At 39.4% G+C, this 25105-nt stretch overlaps 2 protein-coding genes across 14 annotated transcripts in view; both read left to right on the top strand.

The window, feature by feature from the left end:
- The first annotated feature begins 9779 nt into the window (after window positions 1–9779).
- fem1a (fem-1 homolog a) lies at window positions 9780–14344 on the top strand. The gene has a single exon (XM_083525770.1). The coding sequence runs from the start codon at window positions 10932–10934 to the stop codon at window positions 12783–12785; it is 1854 nt and encodes a 617-aa protein (XP_083381896.1). The 5' UTR covers window positions 9780–10931; the 3' UTR covers window positions 12786–14344.
- A 10149-nt stretch (window positions 14345–24493) lies between these two features.
- Window positions 24494–25105, top strand: part of ptprsb (protein tyrosine phosphatase receptor type Sb) — a 139825-nt gene continuing 139213 nt past the window's right edge. For 7 of the 13 annotated variants that reach the window (XM_083525483.1, XM_083525478.1, XM_083525487.1 and 4 more), the window contains exon 1: window positions 24515–24807. In XM_083525483.1, coding sequence (XP_083381609.1) covers window positions 24768–24807 — 40 coding nt within the window. In that variant the 5' untranslated portion in view covers window positions 24515–24767. Of the gene's footprint in view, window positions 24808–25105 lie in introns of all 13 variants that reach the window. The other 6 variants (XM_083525482.1, XM_083525489.1, XM_083525479.1 and 3 more) reach the window with 4 other exon arrangements.

Genomic DNA, 25105 nt, shown 5'->3' with positions numbered 1-25105 from the left:
TGTAGCATTAAAAAACAAGTCAACGTTCTACAAAAGAATAAATGTTAAGCTAAATTTTTGTTTTTGTAGTTTTACTATTTTTCTATAACCTAAATGTCTTTAAAAAAAAACCGGAACATTCTTTAAATGAAACATTGATTTCGTAAAGAAACATTGATTTCGCTGCCAAGACCCGGTGATTATTCTCATGGCAATATCCAAAGTTACCCCCAAGCCACCATAAGACATAATTTCTCTCATCTCATCACAAATCAAGTATCGCACCCTCACAATTTTCCATTCATCACTTAACATTCATGAACCTCGTTTATTCCTCCACATTTCTGATTAGAGAGAAAGACCGAGAAAAAGAGGGTGATAGAGATGATCTGGAGCAATCAGACAGATTGTATGCAAAAGACCCCATGCTGGATACTGTATATAGTTTGGCCAAAGCTGTGGTGATTCACTATTAAATCATCTCCTCACACTATTAATGTTATTATGTTGCTACTCGGGTGTAGTGAACAGCCCGTCATTTTGGCTTCAGTCGCCAGTCGAGTTTAATCATATCTAGATTGGGGGAAAAAGTCATTGGCACCATGTTAAATGTAATGTTGACTTAATTAGGCCTTTACGTTTTCTACAGTACGTTTACAAATAGCTAAACTTATTGACAACCTATTGCTGTCTTCCTCTTCTTCAGCTTCTTCTTCAGCTTCTTCTTCTCCTGGATGCTTCAATGCTCCCGTTAGGGGTCGCCACAGCAGATCATCGGTCTTCATATCATTCTGTCCTTAACATCTGCCTCTTTCACACCAACCACCTGCATGTCTTCCCTCACCACATCCATAAACCTCCTCCTTGGCCTTCTTCTATTCCTCCTTCCTAGTGGCTCCATCCTCAGCGATATTCTACTAATATACCCCATGTCTCCTCACACATGACCAAAGCTGCAATTCATATATCAAATGAACTATTAGATAAATATTAGATAAGTGCAAACACTAATAATGTGTTCAATAAGGAAAAGAACAGGACAGAGCATGCTGTTACAGAGTCTAATTAATGACCGAGTGGTGTGTTACCACAACCACGTTTATTATATTTCGAAGTCCTGAAGCATTTTCTTTCTCTTGAAAGACATTTTTTTTTATTAATTACAGAAGCACACATAAGGAAAAGAAAAACATGTTAACAAAAAAAACCCCACAAAATAAAATGTCTCCTCACAGAAAATTTCACCATATCAACAATTAAACACATTTTCGAAGATTCATTTATTATATGAAGCATCTGTCATACAAGTCCCTGTGTATGTTGTTGCTATAGAAACAATAATATATTAGAATATGCTCATTAATATAAACGTTGCAGCTGGAACGACCTTCTAAACCATGCGGTTATAGAAAATTAATGAAAATTTTCTAGCCAATCAGAATCAAGTATGAGTATTAGACAGTATTGTGGTAATAAGATATAAAGCAAACATAATTCCATAAGTCATATTAAGGCGGTTGCTTCTGGTGTGCTCATTAGGGATCTAAATCTTCATCCGGATTTCTGTGAAGCTCTTTTTCGTCGATGCTAATTGTAATGCATATTAATTTGAATTTCATAATTAGTCAATGCCATTTATATGATTAAACATACAGATTTTTTTTCCAGCCACAACTATGAACATGAGAACACCTGTTACTGCAAGGACATGACTTGAAGCATTCTTTTTTTAATAAGCCATTTAGGATTAAAGTCATGAGCAAAGACACAAAGAGCAGAGTCTGATTGCTGCTGTGGAACCTTCAGGTGTAGCCTTGATGCTAAATCCCATTTCTGTTCCTTTCAAATCATGAAGCCTTTGTGATTTTAAAGATCCTCATCCAAGAACCCTCTCCACGCAGCTTCCAAACTGAAGCTCTGTGGCATTTCAGGGGTGGGAGAGGGAGAAAGATAATGAATGGGATGTCTTCAATATGCATAATCCCTCTTCCTTCACCACTGAGAGACTCGGGCCTTTTGCGATCTGTCCTAATCCGCACATAATAGCAGCCCCAGGAGCCACGGTGGCTCAATGAAACCTTCCTATTATTCTAGCCATTCCTGTTCACCCTGATGACATCTGTGCAGGAAGAGGGGAAGGTTTCATTTGCAAATTGAGAATCTTCACCGAGAGCACCTGTGGACACACACTGTTCGCAATTCGCGCTACCTAAAACATAGGCTCTGCATTAGCGTTCTTTTGAAAGCACAGGCTGGGTGAAGGCAGAGATGTGTAGCGCCAATAAATACATATTCAAAAACTATAGAAAAATGGTCAGCTACACAAGCTGGTAGACCTCCCGGAGATATTATACTTTTTCTCAGTCGCTTTGGAACGTTTCTCAGATCAGAAATAAAATTCTCACAACTCCTTGTTCAACCTCCACGTCATTTTGTCACTTGCGCACATCATAAAAACATTTCTTGTTGCTTTGATCAAATTGCGAATTCTTTAGTACATTCATTTAATCGATTGTTTACAATTGTCTGCTGTTTCCTACATTATCAGTTGTTTATGTCATGTTGATCAATATATATTATACTGGTTTCACCTGAATAGTCATAACCCCCAAAAGCATCAATTCATTGCATAAGTCATTGAATGCAAAACGGTTAAACCAGTTGTCATCATCTGTCATCTTAAATTTCTATTATTATATAGTTATATTTATAACTTTTTTTGGTAAATTTGTCTTGAAATGATAAATTGTGCAGATGAATCTTGAACTTCAAAGGTAAAAGTAAATCTTGTGAATCTTCATTTGGCAACAAAGCAAAACACAGAATTACAATTTCTGATAATGAATGAACAACCAAGAAATAAACAAACACTATTACAGTTCAGTAAAAGTGTGAATCCTGTCCGGTCTCATGCAATCAATATAAAACAAATATGCAAATCAATGCTGTTGAAATCCATATTTGTCAAAAAGAAGAAATTTAACTTTGTGCATTTTTAATCATTGTGATCTAAACCGTAGTTTATAATATTATATAAAAAAAAGCCTGAAATTGTGCACTGTCGTACTGAAAACGACTAAACGTTTTGACGATCTTGTTTGTGAATAATAAAAAAGTGACTTTTCATTCTGATGGGAATGAGATGCTCATTGACACAAATACTAACTTTTGAGAGATGAACTAAGGATTTTGGGGGAGTGGTGGCTCCCACGGTTAAGGCGCTGGGTTGCCGATCGGAAGGTCTGGGGTTCAAGCCCCGGTATCGCCAAGCTGCCACTCTTGGGCCCTTGAGCACGGCCCCTAACCCTCTATGCTCCCGGGGTCCCTTACAAGGGAAATATCAAGGTCCGTGACGTCGGAGTAACGTGGGGCCGCCTTCCCGTGGGCTCACCACCTGCAGGAGGGACCGTAAGGGACGGTGCTGTCGAGGATTGGGCAGCAGTCAAAGGCGGGGGCCTGCTTAGACTGCTGCCCCCGCGACCCGAATTACGGATAAGTGGGAGAAAATGAATGAATGAACTAAGGATTTTAAGAAAAATGCAGGCTTTTGCAAGAAATCCAATGTGTTGTGCTGTTTGTACACATTGTTTTGAGAATGCACTTTCTGGTTTGCATTTGTATGTTACATGAAAACATATGGAAATACTGTATGTAGGCATGTACAGAGGCAAAAAAAATGAAGCTCAGAATGATGTCTAGAATGGCAGCCTGGGAAATTTGTATATATATATATATATATATATATATATATATATATATATATATATATATATATATATTTATATTTATATATATATATATATATTTATATTTATATATATATATATATATATATATATATATATATATATATATATATATATTATATATATATATATATATATATATATATATATATATATATATATATATATATATATATATATATATATACAAAGCCTTTAGCCTCCCATCTATCCATTACTGGAAAGGGACCACCACGGATAGTGGCTCATTCTCAATACAGCGTGGTATTATTTTTTATTTTTTTGCTTTAGTAATGTCCATATTCCTGCTATGCTGAAGCGTAACATATAACTATTTTCTTCCTCGTTTTGTGCGGCGTGTTTCATTTCCACAGATGTCATTAACCTAAAAAAGGGATAAAAGAAACAAAATTATTTTTGGTGCATTCAAGAAACCTGTGTCTCTTCAGCCATGAAAAAAAAGCCTCTAAAGCTCCATTAAGGTTTACACACATCATTAGAGAGATGAGGCCATTGCAGCACCCTATAAGAACCCTCTAAATGACCAGTGAAAAACAATGTCCTTAACAGACAAAGGGTTTTTTTAAAAGCAGTGGTGATGTGGTCTCAGTTTTCTAAGTACACTCGGTTGCCCTTGGAAAAAAGAATTATTTTGACATTGAAAGAATAATTAAAAAAAAATCTAACAATAAAGCTTAGTAAACTGAATAACGTATGAGCTGTGATGTACATGACACATGCTTCTCTTTATTATTTAAAGACCAGTTCAAGGTTAAAAATGTAGGATTTGTGAAGTTATTACCGGGACTGATGAATACATTCATGAGCAATGTTATAATTACCTTTATATACCTTATAATTAACTATATTTATCTGTAATTTTATGTAAATGTGGACCTAACGTGTACATAGATACACAATTACTTTATTGTGTTCTTGCTGGTAAGCAAATTGTCAGACTCCCTTCCATGCGCTGATGGAAAAGGAGCACCACAGAATAGTGTCTCATCATCCTCAGCACAGCAGTTGCACTGCCACGGTGGTGTGAGTGCATATGGTGTCGATTTGAATATGGCACGTTGGAATTTGCAAATATCTTAATTTCTCTGCAAAATTGAGAAGCATTCACCAACATAAAACTATCCACACAGTGGCGATCCCCTGGTCAGATCATGACAGTGATGAAGGATAGAGGTCAATTAACGCACACTGTGCATGGACAAATAAAAGTGTCACTACTGTGCTGCAAATTGTCCACCACCTGAATAATACCTCTAGTCAACAGTGATCCTGTGGTGGTCTCTTTCAATTAATTGGTGTGGTTCATGGGGGGGCTGATAAATTGTGAAGAGCAAAATTAGTAGAGTGTGTCATGGTGGCATAGATGCACAGCTCCAGTGTTTCTTGTTCCCTCCTGATTTTGGGTTGCTGTTTATGTGAAGTTTTGCAATGGGTTTTCGATAGAGATAGATAGATAGATAGATAGATAGATAGATAGATAGATAGATAGATAGATAGATAGATAGATAGATAGATAGATAGATAGATAGATAGATAGATAGATAGAATAGATAGATAGACAGACAGACAGACAGACAGACAGACAGACAGACAGACAGACAGACAGACAGACAGACAATTGTACAGTACAAATTTGGATGTGGTGTCATTAAAGTTTCTCTTTACTTATTAGACCCAAACCTGTTCCTGTATGACAATGCCCTGTGCATTCAGCCAGCTCCATGAAGATATGCTTTACATGGTTTGAAAGAATGTGAAGAATCTTGAGGAGCCTGCTACCGAGCTCTGACCTCAACCCTATTAAACACCTTTAGGATTAATTTGATGAAAACTTACTGAGCCGCAGGCCTCCTCAACCTGCATCATTACCTGACTTTACTAACTCCCTTATCCAATATCTTCACAAGCACACTCCAAAATCTAACATCTAGCATCTGACATCTTTCCAAAAGAGTGGAGGTTAATATAACAGCAAATGGGGACTAAATGTCTAATGAGATGATCAAAAAGCAAAGCATCTTATGGTCAGGTGTCCACAAACCTTTGTCTATATAATGTAGATAGATATATAGATGATGAATGGATGGATGGATAGATAAATATGATAGAAAGGTAGGTAGGTAGGTAGGTAGGTAGGTAGGTAGGTAGGTAGGTAGGTAGGTAGGTAGGTAGGTAGGTAGGTGGGTGGGTGGGTGGGTGGATGGATGGATGGATGGAAGGAAGGACGGACGGACGGACGGACGGACGGACGGACGGACAGACAGACAGACAGACAGACAGACAGACAGCCAGACAGCCAGACAGACAGACAGACAGACAGACAGACAGACAGCCAGCCAGACAGACAGACAGACAGACAGACAGACAGACAGATAGATAGATAGATAGATAGATAGATAGATAGATAGATGTTGAGTAAAAGCTAAAAAGTAAAAGCTTTTAAACTTGTTGCATTTAAATTATTTAATATACATACATTTATATAGTTTGGTATACATTTTTATGTATTAGTATCAAACTGGAAATAACTACAGAGAGTACCTTTAGCTGTGTATGGAGAACTTGGGGTAAGATAAGATCACACACTTGTGGTAGGATTAATCTGAGAAATCATTAGAGCCAATTATTTCGATTTTCTCGCTTAATGGCTTCATTTCTAATTTGCATAGAATTAAGGGAATTCATTGAAATGTTGTTTGTTTAGCTGTTGCCTGTCGTTGTCATTAAAATCATGACTCTGGGCATGTACATAGAAAATAAATGGCCCCCTGTTGCTTTGATATTTATTCCTTTTACAGTAGGCAACAATTAGGATTTGATCTGATCTAGTTCATCAGCATGATGTGATATGACACCTCATGTTGCTCCCTTGTTTTTTGTCACTGCAAATATTAAACCATGCTGATGGATTAGACTGTTAGTCTCCTACATGCTTGGAATATCACAGGGCTTTTTTTCTTTTTCGTCTAAAACGAATAAATAGAAAAAGAAAGCATGTTATAGAGCAAACTCCAGCATGTGCCATGTAAAGAACAAGACCTTGGCTACTTCCCACACTAAATACTATGACAAATTAGTAACTATAGCAACCAACAAGTAGGGTACCTTTTTCTTTTTTACGTACCCTACTGTTTAGTATGGAAGCATGCAGTTTAGGACGTAGCCCATTGGAAGGGGAAAAAAAGTGGCCATTTTGGTTGTGCCTGATCACAGCGCATGAAGTCAAGCCTCATCATGCACTTTGGCCATCTTACGCGTCTAGTTAGGGTATGATTGTGAACGCATATGGCTTCATTGGTGATGATTTTGAATGATTAATATTATTTATTGCCTGCCTTGGAGCCTTGGTGATTAGAAGGCGTTTGTAAAAAAGCAAGAGAGGGAAACGCAATTGGCCGGATCGCGGAGTCGTCACCGGTAATGAGCCGTCCCTCTGTCTGGCGCCGACGGTATATAAACACACAGGCGTTCATCTCTCTGTGCGAGCCGCCCAGTCACATCACCGCCACGACTACGGCCGACGCGAAGTGGGCGGGGCCAGATGACTGACAGTCGCTTCGACGGCAGCCGGAGACAACGAGTCGGTGCGGTGCGGTGTGTTGTGTTGCGCTCCGACGATCCTGATTAAGAAAGAAAAAAAAACGACGTTATCACCTGTTGATCCATATTTTTTAGGGGTGGCAATAGGGTGAGTAAGATGATTAGACAGTCTCTGTGTGTGTGTGTGTGTGTGTGTGTGTGTGTGTGTGTACTGAATTCAAACGATTTTCTGCAATTTCCTTCACCGACCCTTTTAACATCAGCCTTGGAGTGCGCAGATGCAACCCATTGGACCTTTGTTTTTGGTGCTTCTTCGCATTAAAATATATGACAGCCATATAATCATAGCCCTGTTTTTTAATCATAAAAATCGTTTTAAACCGAATAGATTCCTGTTCTCAGATTTACCGAGAACGGGACACGCGAGTGAAACAGGACAGAGAGTAAGGTCGCTTTTTAGGAGCTGAAACTTTCTGTGCAACAGGTGGTAGGTAAGTTTTCTCGGCCGGAAGAGCGAATGGTGAATGCCATGGACTGAATCACGAATGCCCCCACTCCTCCCTTCCTCCGCGCACTACATAGGGGGTGAACAAAATGGCTCCTGCGCCCTATGTAGTGCACTGGATGTTGCATCAAGGAGTTATTTAGGAGGCGACCACGGGCGTATTTCAGCACCGACGTGGCGAACAGCTCCCTAGTCCAGATTTCCTTGTTCGTCTTTTATTTATTTATTTATAGCTCAAGAAAAAAAAAATGCTCCAGGAATTTTATATATTTTTTTTAATTCATGATTGAAGTTTGGACGTTTATATCAATCCGAGAGCAGTTTCTCTTTGGATTCTACATTAAAATAAAACCAGATGGTGTGGAAGCTGCTGGAGAAGATTGAGATGCACTAGTAAACAAGAGGTGGAACGACTAGACAGACAAAAGCTACAATCTATGCAGAGCAAGCTTCACTGAATCTAATGACAGCCTGTTATCTAAAGAGCCATATGTTCTGATAAATAGATTTAGCTACGATGACTTAGTCTGCCCACAGCAGCAGGTTGACTCCAGGAGCTGATATTAAAGGAGCAGCACAAACACCACTAATAAAGTCCTAGATGTCTAAAATCCGAGCATCTGTGCAGCTCGGAGCAGCCACAGGTAAGTTGTCTGTGCATGGCACTGAGGACTGTCATCATCGTCCATGTCCATCTTTTTCTCCACCCCCTTCCCCTTCTGCTGCTTCAGCCCTGTTGCATAGCTACCAGCGCTGCCCGTGAAACACAGCGCAGACGAAGGACCGTGATTAGCGTGTCTGTGCATGTGGGTGTGTGGGTGTGGGAGTGTGTCAGTCTGGAAGGAAAGCCGAATCTTGATATGATGTTCATCTGGGTGAGCAGATTATGATGGATTATTGTGAACAGCAGGTGACACTGACCGTGGGGATATCATTACTGCTCGGATCAAACCCAGCATCCTGTAAAAAAAGAATTACAGTTTATTATTATCACTGTTGCCTTGCTTTTCTCCCACTCAACTCAGGCTTTCTCTCATTGCTTCTCTCATCCAATCCCAATTTCTCCTGCTTTCTCTGCTTTTCCAGCTTTTCAGCAATTTTCTGCTCTCTCTCTCTCTCTCTCTCTCTCTCTCTCTCTCTCTCTCTCTCTCTCTCTCTCTCTCTCTCTCCGCTCTCCTCTCTCCTCTCTCCACTCTCCACTCTCCACTCTCCACTCTCCACTCTCTCTACTCTCTCTACACACACACACACCTTTCAAGAAGAGATGGAGGAGGCTTGGCTCACCCAACAAAGGGAAAACTGAATGTCAACAGGCTTCAGAGAGATGGCAGGTTGTGTGCTTTACTCTGTTTTTGTGTGTGTGTGTGTGTGTGTGTGTGTGTGTGTGTGTGTGTGTGTTGAGGGAGCAAGTAATAAAAGAGAAGAGGGGGTGCAAAGGCAAAGAAAATAGAAAGGGAAGGGTGCCTGTATGGAACAGCAGGTCCTGCACATCCCCTCTGCCTCCATCAGAAGAACTACTTTGAGCCAATGCTGCAAATGAAGAAAAGGCAGCACCAATACGAGGAGTCCTTTCATGCACTGACCCCATTTTACAATTAAACCATGCAAACAATGCAGAGCTTAGATATTTACATTGTGTTATGGGTTAAGATATAGGGTCATAATGGTTATAAAGCAAGTTTATAATAAAATATTAAATGAAAGTAATTTCGACTTCAATTTGAAGCTTCTGCATTAAATTGTGCTCTAAGTCTGCTTTAAATTGCAAAAAAATAAAATAAAATTAGATTTTTGAATAATTCCCTTCGCACATTCACAAAAGAAAATAGGAGACTAAAATGATTCGTAACGTTTTTGTTATATACGCTTTTTTCCTTGCAGGTATAAAGAATGTCTGTCTGAAGTCTGGATGGCCTGCAGTGCTGTGTGGAAGACTAGTGATTTTGTTGTGATACTAAACAAAGAGACCAACAACAAAACCCAGTCTACCTCTCAGCGCCAGGAGCAATCGCCACATCTGACCCCTGCCACTCGCAGTGTAGGAAAACTGTATAGATGAAACAATGGAAAAGCTGTGGTTGGAGGACAGTGTACGGTTTCAAATGTGTGTTTATAAACCAAAGTGCAAAGATTGCGAATATAAAATATGGATATAAATATAGACAAAGAAGCAGGAGGAAGCAGAAGAAAGAAAAGTAGGATACAGAGTGGAAAAAATAACAAAATACCCTAAATTTACCATATGGTTGATTGCACAATAAACATTACAAGGTTCTTAAAGGTGTGTAAAGCACCAGAACTGATATTATTTATCCCATTTTTTCCCTTATTGTTGTTGATTGTGTACAATATGTTCATATTTAACAAATTAAAAAATGATCAATTCCATAATGTTGCATGTTCCATAAAGATGTACATGTTGTTGATTGAATATATCGTATCGTTCGTGTACCTGATGTGAACATGGATGTGAAAATAAAGAACCATTTGGAAACTGATGAATGAATCAATTTCTCTAGGTCGTATTTCACTTGTATTTGAAATATATTGTATATAAACTTTCTTTGCCATATTAAATGCATTTTAATAAAAATATTGACAATATATTCTGTAAAACACTTGGGTTATGAGGGAAATTTATAGTGTAGGTTAATATATAGACCTACTCCTCTATGTGTATGTCAATCTAATTTATTTTATATTATATTCAATAAAAATAATATTTTTTGTAGTTTTATTTTATGGCAATGTAGTACTTCTCCTGACGACCAATTGCCTGTACATTTATTCCCTGAAATGAGTTGAACCCAATTCCCTGTCATTCTAAGTGAACTACGCGTCCCGTTGTAATGGATTGTGGGAATTGTATTTCCAATTGTAAAATTTTGAACGATTAAACGTAGAGCTGTAGACGACAATACCCAGAATTCTAAGCGCGCACGCAAAAGAGAGAGTAAACACTAATGTGTCGAGGAATACCGACGCCATTTTGATTGTAGCCTTAAAATGGCAGTGAGTGTAGAGGAAAGACGGAGGTTCAGGACGGTTTTAGTGTTTCAACGGGGAAGGAAAGTTTTCTTTTTTGGTTTCCGATACGGAGTGAGCACCGAGAGGGACTGAGCGAGACGCATGCGGGGGAAATGGATATCACGACTGCGGTGTTTAACGCGGCGAAAGACGGGAAACTGAAACTTATCCAGAAGTTGCTGAGCAACAAAACTCCGGAGGAGTTGGAGGCGCTCGCCGAGGAGAAGACTCAGGGAGGCACGCCGCTCCTGGTCGCCTCGCGGTACGGACATTATGAAGTGGTGAATTATTTACTTGAGTATTGTAAGGCTAACGTAGAGCTCGGGGGTTCGGTCAATTTTGATGGCGAGACGATCGAAGGAGCTCCGCCGCTCTGGGCGGCTTCCGCTGCGGGGCATCTTCCGGTTGTCAAAACTCTCCTGAAGCACGGCGCCTCGGTTAATAACACGACCCTCACCAACTCGACTCCTCTGCGCGCTGCTTGCTTCGATGGACACCTGGAAATCGTGCGGTACCTCGTCGAACATCATGCCGACATGGAGGTGGCGAACCGTCACGGACACACCTGCCTGATGATCTCCTGCTACAAAGGGCACCAAGAAATCGCCAAGTTCTTGCTGGAGCGCGGCGCAGATGTGAACCGCAAGAGCGTCAAAGGCAACACCGCGCTGCACGACTGCGCCGAGTCTGGCAGTCTGGAGATCATGAAAATGCTCTTGAAGTGCAAAGCCAGGATGGAGAGAGACGGCTATGGTATGACCCCGCTGCTGGCTGCCAGTGTTACCGGCCACACAAACATCGTCGAGTACCTCGTGCACCAGCCCAGAGCTACGAGAGAGGAGTGCATCGACGCCCTGGAGCTGCTGGGAGCAACTTACGTAGACAAGAAGCGTGATCTGTTAGGGGCCATGCGCTACTGGCGAAGAGCAATGGAGCTCCGGCAAGCAGGAGATAAAGCGGGATTTCTGGCCAAGCCGCCTCCTGGGCCGCCCGTTCCAGCATATGACTGTGCTCGAGAGGTTAACACAGTGGAGGAACTGGAGGCCCTGATCACTGACCCAGACGAAATGCGAATGCAGGCGCTCCTGGTCCGAGAGCGCATCCTGGGCCCTTCGCACCCAGACACGTCTTACTACATCCGCTATCGGGGTGCTGTTTACGCTGACTCGGGAGATTTCGAGCGCTGTGTCAGCTTGTGGAAATATGCACTCGACATGCAGCAGAGCAACCTGGACCCACTGAGCCCCATGACAGCCAGTAGCTTTTTGTCGTTCGCCGAGCTTTTTAGTTTTGTCCTTCAAGACCGAGCAAAAGGTGCACCGGCCGCACGCGTTGCCTTCCTCGACCTGATGGGTGTCCTGGCCAAGGGTGTGCGTGAGGTGGAGCGGGCGGTGGCACAGCGGGATAATCAGCCTGATGCGACGCAGTTCACTAAAGCGCTGTCCATCATCCTCCACCTCATATTTCTGCTGGAGAAGTTGGAATGCAGCACGGCACAGGAGCACCAGAAAAAACAAAGCGTCTATCGGCTGCTCAAGCTGAACCCAAGGGGCCGGAGTGGCTTTACGCCTTTGCACATGGCTGTAGATAAGGACACGACAGCGGTGGGCCGTTACCCAGTGGGCCGTTTTCCATCTTTGCCCGTGACCGCGCTGCTGCTGGAGTGTGGCGCTGATGTAGACTCGCGGGACTCGGACAACAACACGCCGCTTCACGTGGCAGCCCGTAACGGCTGCCCTAAACTAATGACGCTGCTGGTGCACTCTGGAGCGCACTTTGATGCAACTAACGCACAACGCAAGATGCCTTACGAGCTGCTGGAGGAAGCCGGTGGAACGAGGCATGCGCTGCACCCTCTCAGCCATGTCACGCTGCAATGCCTGGCTGCCCGTGCTGTCGAGAGACACCGAGTGCCCTACAAGGGCCTCGTCTCGGAGGAAATGGAAGCCTTCATCGAGCTCCACTGATCTTACCTCAAACTCCTATTTTTATCTCCAGGTTCAGGTCATGTTCTCTACTTCCGAACAACTTTCCCAAACCTTCTCTTTTTCCTCTCGTCTCTACATCAGGTCTCATCTGTTTCTGAGGACAGTTTTTTCGCAGGAATGGAAGCCTTTGTGTTGCACTGACTTTACCTCACCATCCTCCCTGTCTTCATGACCACCCTGATTTTTTGCCCCTCTTTTATATCAGGCAGACGAACTCTTAAGCCTCCTCACCTCTTCCTCAGGCTTCTAAATCACAGCAATAATCCCAGACTAATAATTACAAACAGGGAAAGATTTGTACTTGCAGCAGTATTCGCTCATTTATATGTCTTGCCTTCCCCCTTTTTTTTTTTCTCACAAGGGCTTGTTGAAGTAAAAATACAAGAACCGGGACTCTTTGATGCTCTTGAATACTATTTGAAGGGGAAAGACTTTGCATTTGATTCGGGCTTTATTTCTTATCTGCCCCTTATTGTTTTTTTTTCCTGCCCCTTTTTTCATTTATTTCTTAGCGTGCGGGAAATGAAAATATTTTGGCCTGTTTGTATTTGTGTGTAAATTCCGAAAGGCGACAGGGTGAATTAGGGCATGTTTGAACATCTACGTTATAAATAGTACCGATGCACTTTGCTGACTGGAAGTTTGTGTGTAGCAGAATGAAGTCTGGTTAGTTTAGACAGTTTTTGCATGCTCATTGTGTAAATGCAAAAGCAACAGTCATGTCAGTATTGATGATCAGACATTTTGATCTGATTAATTTTAGTTCTTTATTACAGTGTGGTTTAATTTAACTGTCCTAAGTTATAATGTTGGCCTATAGGCCGATGCCTCTTGTGCCAAATAATAGCCTTAGCTTTCTATTAATTTGATGCATTTTTTTCATTTAATGTAAAAACAATTTCTACGTTTGTGTTCCGTGATTGTCAGAGCAAGCGGTACTACTGTGGCCATGAATGAAAGCCAGTGTTGCTGTGCTGATGAGGTCATGCAAGCTGCGGACATTAACGTCCGTTTATTCTTAGCCACATAAGCATTGTTTGGTTTAATTGCCCTTTGTATAAGTAGAAGCGTACAGAACATCTGCGGTATGCTTTGCACTTAATTAACCACACGAGCAGGAGAGATATCGGCCCCTGTGTCTTCCTCCTACTTTGTAAAAAAATTATTCTAACGTTTAGAACATGGCACTTTACCCAGTACGAGACGAGTCTGGGGTATCCGTCGATTATCTATGCAGTTTTCTCAGCAATGATGGATTTACATTACATACATACCTGGCAACCCCGGGTCTGCTCAAAGTAAAACAGACAGCTCGATTTGTCTGACTCTTTTCGCAGTCTTATTTCCGATTGTCCTTTCTTTTTACATCAAAATGCTGGGTTCACTGTAAATCCTACTCGAATGAAAGCACTTTGAAACATGCTAACACTATTTAGCCTCTAAAGCAACGATTCTGTCTCAATGACTTTTGATGGGTGTAATTAATTTAAGACAGTTCAGTGGGTTTGGAGATGCCTGAATAAAATTCAAGTATCACATCTGCCGTGTGTGTGTGTGTGTGTGTGTGTGTGTGTGTGTGTGTGTGTGTGTGTGTGTGAGAGAGAGAGACAGAGAGAGAGAACGGATGCGATGTTATTTCGTTCATGTGATAACATTCATTTCTATGCTGTGTTATTCCAGGGGTTAAAATTTCACCCAATTTTAAGAACATATCAGAAAATCATTCTAAAATCCCTCTGCTATGTTCTTTAAGCATCGATTGCATGTGTATATTTTTGTCCGGTGTTACTGTGTGGCACAGTGTGTTCACATTTGTGCTTTATTTACCACCTAGGGTGCTAATTGCAGCCATTTTGTATTGTCTGCATTCTCAGGGTGATGAGTGACGTGCATTATTTATGCGACAGCAGGTCACAAATGCAAGGGTCTGATATCTATCTTACTGTTGCCTCCTATCTAGTGCTCTTTTATAACAATCTACAGATGACAAATTGTGATAAATTAAAAGAGAGCCAGAGGCTGTTTTTGTCTTGTGACACGGTTTCGGTTACACTTTAAGCGCACAAGGTCACTGCAAATCAATACTATGTGGTTCTTCACTTTAGATGAAACTACGATGAAACCCTTCTTTCCCAATGGGAGTGGCCTGTTCCTGTAGGAGTCAACCCCAATCCATGGGTTGATAAGGTCACAGTTTGGTGTAAATTATATTCTATGTATGGCCTTCCGAGTGACAAGCGGTGAATGAAGTCTAGAGCCAATATCAGTCAGGATTTTGGCATCCCTACAATACTGAGAAAGCACTGACCTACAACTGGCTTACTCGTTATGACTATAGATGACCATACAGGTTTCTGTAAACCGACTGTGCTAATGGCTGTTCTTAAAAGCTTGAAAGGTAAGAAAGATGTTTTATACTTGTTGCACATACTTTACAGCACAGTGAAATTCTTTTCACATATCTCAAGGATGTTAGGAAGTTGTGGTCAGAGCAAAGAGTCAGCCATGAGACCCACTGATAGTTAATGGCCTTGCAATCAGGGCACCAAGAGTGGCTGTTTGGTGATACAGGGGCTTGAACTTCAACCTTGAGCCTTACCACTTAGCTCCCACCTTGGTGCATAAAAGTGAATTGAGTTAATGCGGTCTGAACTATAACAGAAACGTCAGCAAATGCTTTTTCTTATGTCATATAGATTATTCAGTTAGTGTAGGTGTATGACCAACTGGCCACCATCGGGTTCCGAATCCCTCAGTGCTCAGTTTTATATATTTGATCTGTAAGTCATCTTGGGTACATTTCAACCAAATGAGCTAAATAGTAGTATTTTGAGAAAAACTAACCATTTTGGGAGCCCAATTCCTAGGAGATATTTGAAGCAATTGTTCTTATTTATTAAAAGAAGGGTGTTAACTTGTCTTGCATAGAGTTCAATCAACCAAAATATTATGGAAATATTTGAATGACAATGTTGATTAGAAAGAATGGAATAAATAGTAAATAGATTAAAAATAAATGAACAATACTTGAAAGATAAATCAAATATATATATAGTATAATAAAAATGTCATTGGACATAATGCTGTTGTTGTCTCAGGTTTTTCTGTCTGTCAGACCTCTGGGTGCTCTGATTTTTTTCCCCCCTGAAATCTTAACAGACAGTGTACCCTAAATTGCTACTAGTGGACAAGTGAGCAAATTTATAGCGTTCCCTACTTTCTGGTTGTTTTTTTATTTTATTTTTTACGCAGCCCATTAAGAGGTTAGAATGTATACATTTGAATTACATTCATGAAAGGCTTATTATTTTAAAAGACACTGGAAAATACTTATTTATTTATTTTTAAGTTTTGTTTTCTGACATGTTTATCTTAGAAAATGTGTGATATGGGTAGACAGCTGGGTTTATTTGTGGATAAATCCTTTATTCATAATGCATATACATAAATATATGTGATTTAAAGAGGCAGGAAAGGCTGAAATTGCGGTTGGAAGTGCTCACTGCATATGTAGGATGGAGAGGTTTAGGGCAGAGGACAGGCTATTAGTGCTAATGAATGAGCATGTTGGAAAGGTATTTACGCAATAGCTGTGAGTGGGGGCATCGAGGAAATGGTATTTGGTGGATTTGTTGGTTGATCGGGATGAGAAAGTGGCTATAGACCTGTTTGATCAGAGATGCTAAAGCATTCCCTGTAGTTTTATGCCTTAGGTTTTTAATATCTGTAGTACATCTGTCTACACTCATTAGTTATCAAACCAAAAAGTAATTTTCTTATTTTTCTTCTCTGAGTTTAATTTCAATGCCGGGCTTAATTGATCATGAGCTCATTTATTAAGCATGTATGTATGTATGTATGTATGTATGTATGTATGTATGTATGTATGTATGTATGTATGTATTTATTTATTTATTTATTTATTTATTTATTTATTTCTCCCTCTCTTATTTTGTTGCTGTGGGGTGTCAGTGTTTGTGTAGCAGGGCAGTATTGTTATAATAGTCATTTATTCATTTTAACCCCAACTGTATAAAACATACATATATATATATATATATATATATATATATATATATATATATATATATATATATATATATATATATATATATATATATAGGTTATAATCAAATTTATAACTTTAGATTTTCCTAATTTTAAAAAATACAGTGCTTGAATCTTTTTATTTTTTCTTTAATCAGCAGCTTTGCCCTAAACACATCATCGGTAGACATGGAAGACCTCACCCTTCTCCTACACTATTTGTTTCTCTTTTTTTCCTTTCTCTATTTTTCCTATTTTTTTTCTGTCTGAATGAATACGGTTTAATAATTAATTCAGCCTAAATAGCCTAATATAATGGGTTTTTAGAGAGCTTCAAGAATTAATGAATTTCTGAAGTTAATGACTGCAGTGTATATCAGTTCATAATCTGTGTCTTTTTCTTTCTTCCTTTCTTTCTTTTTCTTTCTTTCTCTCTTTCTTTCTCTTTTGCACTCAGTAACCTTTATATCTTGTCTTGCAGCACACACCCACATCAGCATTATCTTTCCTCTGAGTTCAACTCATCTCAGGGTGCAAGTGAGCAGCTCCTGCGTAATGTTTGCCGCACTAGATGCCGAAAGATGATCTGCTCTTAAGGTATAAATAGTGTGTGGTGAATGTCACGAGGAATGTGTGTGTTCAGGAGATGGTCTGCCCTGGTAATGAAGGTGTTTCCTTGGCTATTTTAGGGTCCGGTAGCCCTTCCCTGTTTCTATGCTGTCTGTTCCTGTAAGGCAACACTATATATTTGAGTCAGAGACCAAACACTTACTTCTGGCCACTCTTTCTCCTCATGGGACCTGCTTTGCTTTACCGGCTTTTTCACCTGATCACCACATAACCACTCAAGTGAATCTAAATTTTGAATTTCAATTTTTAAGTTGCATTTGATTTGTATGGTCACAAAGCAGCTTTACAGAAATCGGGTTGTAAATTTTATAGTTACAGATTCCTTATAAGAAAGTAAGTGGCAAGGAAACCTTTTATTGAACAACATAAGCAAGAAACCTTGAAAGGAACTGGGCTCATGCTCTTGTGGGTAAAACCAGACGATGGAATTATGAATAATGATTCGTATGCAACTGTACAAAATTAAGTCACAGTACTAAGTGTACTGGAACAGTTTTTTGCGGTATGAAGTTACATTTGCTATCATTTATCTAACCAGAAAATCATTAGGTATGTGGTACTCGCATTGTGCATATGCTGTTGTCTTGGATATGAAAATCTAGTGCCTGGTTTTCTCCCATGTGAATGTTAAGCATCTATGAAGGAGCTCAGTCCTGATGATCTCAGGATGCTGTTTTTCATAGCATAAATACTTTTTAAATGCATTTTGACCTTTTTCTAATGAGAGGCTTTGGTCGGTTTCTGCTACCATAAAGACCAGATCACATTCCTGATTAAGACTCTTCTCAACCCATTTATTCAGAGCTGTAAAAAGAGCGGGAAATAACTTTTGTTTAAGACTGCTGGAAGCCTTTTTCACATGTATCTCTCAAGGTTTATAGAGAATTCCCGTTGCCCTCATGGATTGATTTTTCAGTTGTGGGGCTTTATATAGACTGTGGTGTGTGCAATATATATACAGTATATTGAACTGGCTTTGACCAAACAGATGGATTGTAAACACGTACTACTTTTGTCGACTGTTAGAAAAGTTGGAACCCTGAACTTCATAATTTCAGGGTTGTGATAAATATCTTAATATCTTTCATCCGAATAAATCTGAAGGAGAAATTATTTATTTATTTTTGCACCAAAATTGCACCAGTAATGACTTTAATTTTTAATAAGCAATAAGATAACAGATGGTGGGATTGTTCCTGGTAAAAAATGTGTGGTTTTGCAGGGAACCTTTTTTTTTATTTGGTAAAATGGTGGAAATGAATTAAGATATCAGAACTTGAAAGTCTGGTTTGGTTAAATACTAAACTTTCACTGTCTGTGTGAGTTTCCTATGGGTTCTCTAGTTTCCTCTCCTGTCTCAAAAACATTGTGATGGTTTGGATATAACAAAAAGTTGCCCCTGTGTCTCAATGTAGGTGTTAATGGTGCCTTCTGATGAACTGGTGTCCAGCATTCTTGGAATTAGGCTCTGGATACAGTCTTTAGGTCTTTAGTGCCTTCCTCTTTCCCCACATCTCAACCGGGAAAACTGAGAACATCTGCATATCCCTGCTTCCTTTTTTTCCCCAAGAGCTGGACAAGAATATTTTATTTACATGTATGTATAGATAATTCATAATTCATCTCAGTAAAACATGGACTTATCCAGATGGCAGCATTTTTTTTTTATTAGGAGTTTATATTTTCTTGAAAATATGCCTTAATTTATATTTCTTTGCTTGTTCCAGAATATAAATTTTTTTACTGGGTAAAATAAAGTAGAACTAGGTAATTTTCTTCCTCAAATTTCAAACTATAGACAAAGTTGCTTATCCAGTGCTAATTACATTGTGTATCCTAAGATGATCTTGGCTGCTTTATTATGATTTTTGAGGATTCATTGGTAGAATCGTTGTTGTTGTTTTTTGAGTTTTTTTTTACATTGAGGAACTTGAAGGATCATTGAATATATTAAACACTAAGCTAAAATTATTTAAACTTCGCAGGAAAGTTTGAGTAACTAAACTTTAGTAACTAAATTTTATTTAGTTTAGTTTTCAATTACTTTCCATCACAAGAACATTCAATCTTTTCATTTTCCTTTTCATTCTTTTTTTACTCACCACTAGGTGGCAGTAGACGATAGATTTCTTTTCTCGCTCTCTTTTTTTTTTAACCACAGGCTTCAAACCAAGTGACATTTGGTCATTTACTAGAAAAGAGACAAAATGGATTTCTTTGTGTCTGACTTTTACAGTGCTATGCTTCTGTCTCCTTAGAGAGCGAGCGCGGATCAAATGATGCAATCTGAAAGGACAGAGATCAGCTCTGACAGTTTTTTCGGCGACATGAACAACCTGTTCTGCCATAATCTCTCTGAAAAAAATCACCCTTTTCTATTTTTAGCTTACACTCTGTTCCTGTTCCTTATTTCCTCTTCAGCTCTGAGACGAGCAAACAAACCTTTTTATTTCTCAGCATCACTTGTAACCTGGTTTTTGTTTGATTTGCTCAAGAGAATTAAATGGAACACGGAGGTCTGGATCTGCTAATGTATCTGGGAAACACCAGTTATCTGACATCAATCAGGTGTCCATTTTGGCTTGCCTGAATCCAGACACTTAACAAGGGGTTGTTTTACCTTCCTTCTTGCATAGGTGCCTTTTAAATTCAGTAACATTATCTTATCTGTTTACTTTATACTTAATAGTAATAGAATTCCCAAATATGATTGGTCTGTTCGTATTGATTGGTTTTCTGTAATCTCTGTTCTGTGTGTTATCATTTCTATACTAACATTTTACATGTTGTAGCTTAATGTTTGTGAGAATGTCGTCATTTAACAGTTATTGGAGTCTCCAGTTTTAGGTCTTGGGTGCAGTCAGAGGTGAACTTGAAACTGAAAGAGAGAGAGAGAGAAAAGTGTAAACAACTGGGATTTTCTATATTTCTGCATAAATATGAGCCAAAACATAAGATTTTCACACAAGTCCTAAGAGTAGATAAAGTAAACCCACTTAAACAAAGATTAAAATATTATACTACTTTAGCATTGTTCCTCTTTAACCATTCTTTGGTGTGCTTGGGCTTGTTTTAGTTCATAAACAGGTCCTGACATTTTACTTTCGAATTCGCTGGTCTAATTCTGAATTGTTCTATCAATGATGACGAGCCGTCCTGGACCAGATGGAGCAAAACGGGACCAAACCATGAAACTTCTACCACCGGGGATTTGTAACCTTTTTTTTTTATTATTAATTATATATACTTTTTTTTTTTTTTTTTTTGAGGTCCTCATAAATCTCTTTTTTGTTTGTGCCATGATTCACTTTCACAGACACTTGTAAAATTGAGTCTTTAATAGATCCCTTTAAATAAAACAGAGCAGACCTGTTTGCCATCCCATTAATTGGGAACATATGGACTCTAATTTGTCCTACATATTTGCTGCTAATAATAGAGGTTCAGCATTTATAAAATATTATTAATACACAGTTTAATGCTCATTAAAATTGTGGTCTAAGATTTGAACTTTGTCTAAACAAACAAAAAAAAAATATCCAAATACTTTTTAAAAAAAAAAAAAAAAAAAAGGGCATATTAATGGCAAGATTTCAAAACCCGAACAGAACATCATTTAATTTTAGTACCATGTGTAACACCAACTTTAGTCTGTATTCGTATGTATAGACATGCCCTGCTAAGCCCTGATCTTAGCAGACCTGATGCCTTATGTGGTTTAGTACCAGCCCCAGACTGACTCATCTGAGCAACCTAATTACATGGTCTTCAAAAACATGTAAATATTAGAGACTTATGTCGGATTAGTAGGTGAACTAAAATAGATGGTGACATCCAGCATATCCTCATGAGTCAGCACCGTGGTGCTCATCTTCATCACAAATTGTGTTTATAGTATATTCTTTACCCAGACAGTTTTGTCATATAGACCAACCATTATAAAAAGGAGCTTATTAAAAAGAGTACATGTCCATTAGTTGCTGTAAATATTCTAGAAAACAACGAGAATGAACGTAGGGTTAAGGAGCTCCAGATCCTTGTTTACAGGAATTGATTAGGCAAATATTTATATCACACAAATTGTGCTTAAAAGGGATTGAAGTCTTTAAAGTTACCAGATTATTATCCAACCCAAATTCCAAAAAAAAAGGCTGGGACACTGTGGAAAACATAAATAAAAATAGAATGCAGTGATTTGCGCATTAACCCGTTGTATTTTTTACAATAGTGGAAAAAAATTGAGAGACTTTTTGCAGCCATCAAATTTAAAATGACCTTATTTTTTTCCCCTTAAAATTGTATATATTTTGAGTTGAAACTTCTGGGGTTTTTTTTTCTTGTTTTTTTCAAGATTTGCAAATCACTGCATTCTATTTTCATTTCTATTTTGCAAAGTGTCCCTACTTTTTTGGAATTGGGGTTGAAGCTAATAAATAGTGTTGTGCTCATGTTATTAACTTCTTAGATGATAAGATTGCCAAAAGAATCCAATTGCTTACTATTATCTATAAAAATAATAAGCAACAACTTATTTCTGTGCACTTATTCACCCAGATAATAGATACACTATATTGCCAAATGTTTTGTGCTTTTTGAGCATCACATTCCACATTTATTCCTAATTTGCTATTATAATTCCCTCCACTCTTCTGGGAAGATGTTCCACTAGATTTTGGGGTGTGCTTGTGGACATTTGTGTTCATCAGCCACAAGGTTGTTGGTAAGGTTCTGATGAAGGTGAGGTGCGGAGGCCTGGAGTGCAGTCAGTCTTCACATTAATCCAAAGGTGTTCGGTAGGGTTGAGATTAGAGCTCTGTAGCAGGCCACTCAATATCTTCCTCTCCAAAACATGTAAACCATATTTTCATGGAGCTCACGTTGTGCACAGGGGCATTGGCATGCTGGAACAGGTTTGGGTTTCCAAGTTCAAGTGAACAATATTTTATTAGAGAGCATTCCAAAACATCCTATACAATTGTGTGCCTCCAGCTTTGTGATAACAGTTTGGAGAAGAACCACATATGGCAGGAAAGGTCAGGTGACCCACTTCCTGTCTATATTGTGTAGTTGAAGGCCAAATATCGATGATTTTTTGCCATATAAAGATCAGTTAATTGGCAATGAAGAGCACATGGTGGGAAAACGTGGCTCTTCTGTGAAAAGCTTTTTAAAAAGGATTTTGTAGAGTTTTGTAGTTGAAGCTGCGGTCCAGATCATGTGTTGTACGGGCTACAGACGTGTGTTCGAGTCATCATTCAATGGCGGTATGTGATATGAAAGTGATCATTCATTTTCTGTCACTCATTTGCAGCGAGCCCCTTTGTGATGATATCATGCAGTTCGCATTATGCTACAGGAAGTGCTTTAACCGATTTATTCTGACTGTGCAAATAAAATTATAGGTTGGCATGATTTTTTTATGTGGCTGTTGCAACGGGGGTTGGAGCAGCTTGAGGGCACAGGGTTTAGTGTTGCCACATCACAGCTCCTGGGTTCGATTTTATACCAAAAATAAAAACCTGCCTGTACATGAGATGCTGAATAAAACTTGTACTCAATACCATGAGGAAAAAAGGTGTGTATGTGGTTGATGACCTACAATCGATCTCGAGGTAGCTTTCCCTGGTGCCCAGAGTTCCCATGATAGACTCTGGATCCACTTCACTCGAATGGATACTGTGAATAACTGGTCACATGACCAAAGCCATTTGTAATGTATACACCCAAGAGAGGAGAAGGCTGCAAAAAAATGAGCCAAGTTAACATATTTTGTGATTCTTTCAAAAGATTATTATTTATATTTCAATAGATTTCCATCATCACATTTCTACCTTTCTTTTAAAGAGTTATGTGAAAGGACACACTTGTAAAAGGCACCTCAGATTAGTATAAATGCATTATTAATTGTTCTTGTAATTAAAATGAACCGAAATACTGTCCATTTCCAGCTTCGCGTTTTATTATTTTTACTATGTTATTGTGTTGTAAAAAAATTGCCGGTTGACCTTCTCCCATCCTCACACATGACCTCTGGAGTGCAGCCAGTGTGACCGTTAGGTTCTTGGTCAGTTCTCTTTCCAAAGCCCTGCTTGAAATTTGCTCAATTTGGCTGTGCAGCCAGCTCTCAGGAAGAGTCCTGGTTGTTCAAAATTTCTTTCATTTAAGCATTACAGAGGCCAGTATACTCTGGGGAACCTCAAATTTAGCAGAAATGTTGGTAGCCTTGCCCAGATCTTTGCTTCGACTCAATCTTGTCTACGAGCTCTGCAGGCAGTTTCTTTGACATAAGCTGTTTAGTCTGGGAAGACTTCATCCAGTCATCTCTGGAAGTTGAGTCATATCAACTGGACATCTATCTGGCTGGATAGCTTCTTTAGTCTTCTTTGGCTCAGCTCTTTAGCTTTATATGGACTTTTTATTCATACACAATCAAAGTGCAAAAAAGGGTATCATAGATGGTGCAGAGAGGATGCACATGAGCTCCAAGCATCATAGCAAAGAGTCCAAATATTCAGGTCTTATAGTTATGGAGTGTTAATAGATGTAGATGTTAAAGGCTTTTGTAGCGTAAAATAACAAATTATGAGGGAAAAACCTGAAGCGATGCACATGTGTAGGTATACATGATAAAGGGATAAAAGATGTATTTTTGAAGGACATTCCAGTGACAACAAAGTAGAAACACTGATGTGTCCTATTTTGTATGCTCTGAGGCTTTAAAATAAATTAAATACATTTCACATGCATGCATATTTGCGACCTAAAACAAGGGTACAAATGGGTTTTTCTGCACACTCCTAGCCCATGTCTAACTCCATGAGTCTTTTCGGGTTGGAGACAAACCGAATGTGATCACTCTAATTGTTTCTCAGTCTGCCCAAGCCTCTCTTGAGGATGCTGAGAGGCTTCCGTCACGTGACTGAATAAAGGAAAAGAAGAAGGAAGAAAAAGAAAGAAAAAAACCCCCCAAAAAAACAGGGGGCGTGGTTTGGAGGTAGGGGTGGGTATCAGGGAGGAGAGAGAGAGAGAGAGAGCAGGCTTTTTGTACCTCGGAGTATCGATGACATCAACCAGCTCCTGTTCTGTTCTTGAGCGCGCCGCCGACCCAAGCTCGTGCAGGAAAATGGGGGCGCGTAGATAACGGTGTTGGAAAGAGGTTTAACCAGAAAGCTTTGAGTCACTGTCTAAGCCACAGTCTCAGTCTCTGTCGCTCTCTCTGTCTCGGTGTCCGGATACGCGGAATTTACCATCCAGAGCCCAGAGGGGCATGAAGCGCGTGCACACATGAATTGGTCGCATCGCTGCAAACGGAGCGACAACAAAGGTAAACGGCCTTTCCGTGATGTTTCAAGAAAAATGCAAAATAACTATAAGAATATCACTGATCACATGCACTGATCATGCATGCATTATTGTGGTTAGGTGGCTATGTTTTTGCATTTGATTCTAGTTCGTGCACCCCACCCTAATGGAGCGTTTATTAGCTTTGTGCAAAGACGAGGTTCGTTGCAAGCAAACAGGACGCTCGAGAGAGATGCTTTGTGTGGATCGGATGCCAATCATTCTGAATGAGCCTTTTGTGTTTCAGGATTATTGTAAGGGTGCACCGGTGAGCTTGGTGT

The sequence above is a fragment of the Silurus aristotelis genome (genome assembly GCF_946808225.1).
Source record: "Silurus aristotelis genome assembly, chromosome: 22".
Classification (NCBI taxonomy): Eukaryota; Metazoa; Chordata; class Actinopteri; order Siluriformes; family Siluridae; genus Silurus; species Silurus aristotelis.
This window is presented reverse-complemented; position numbering and strand designations above follow the sequence as displayed.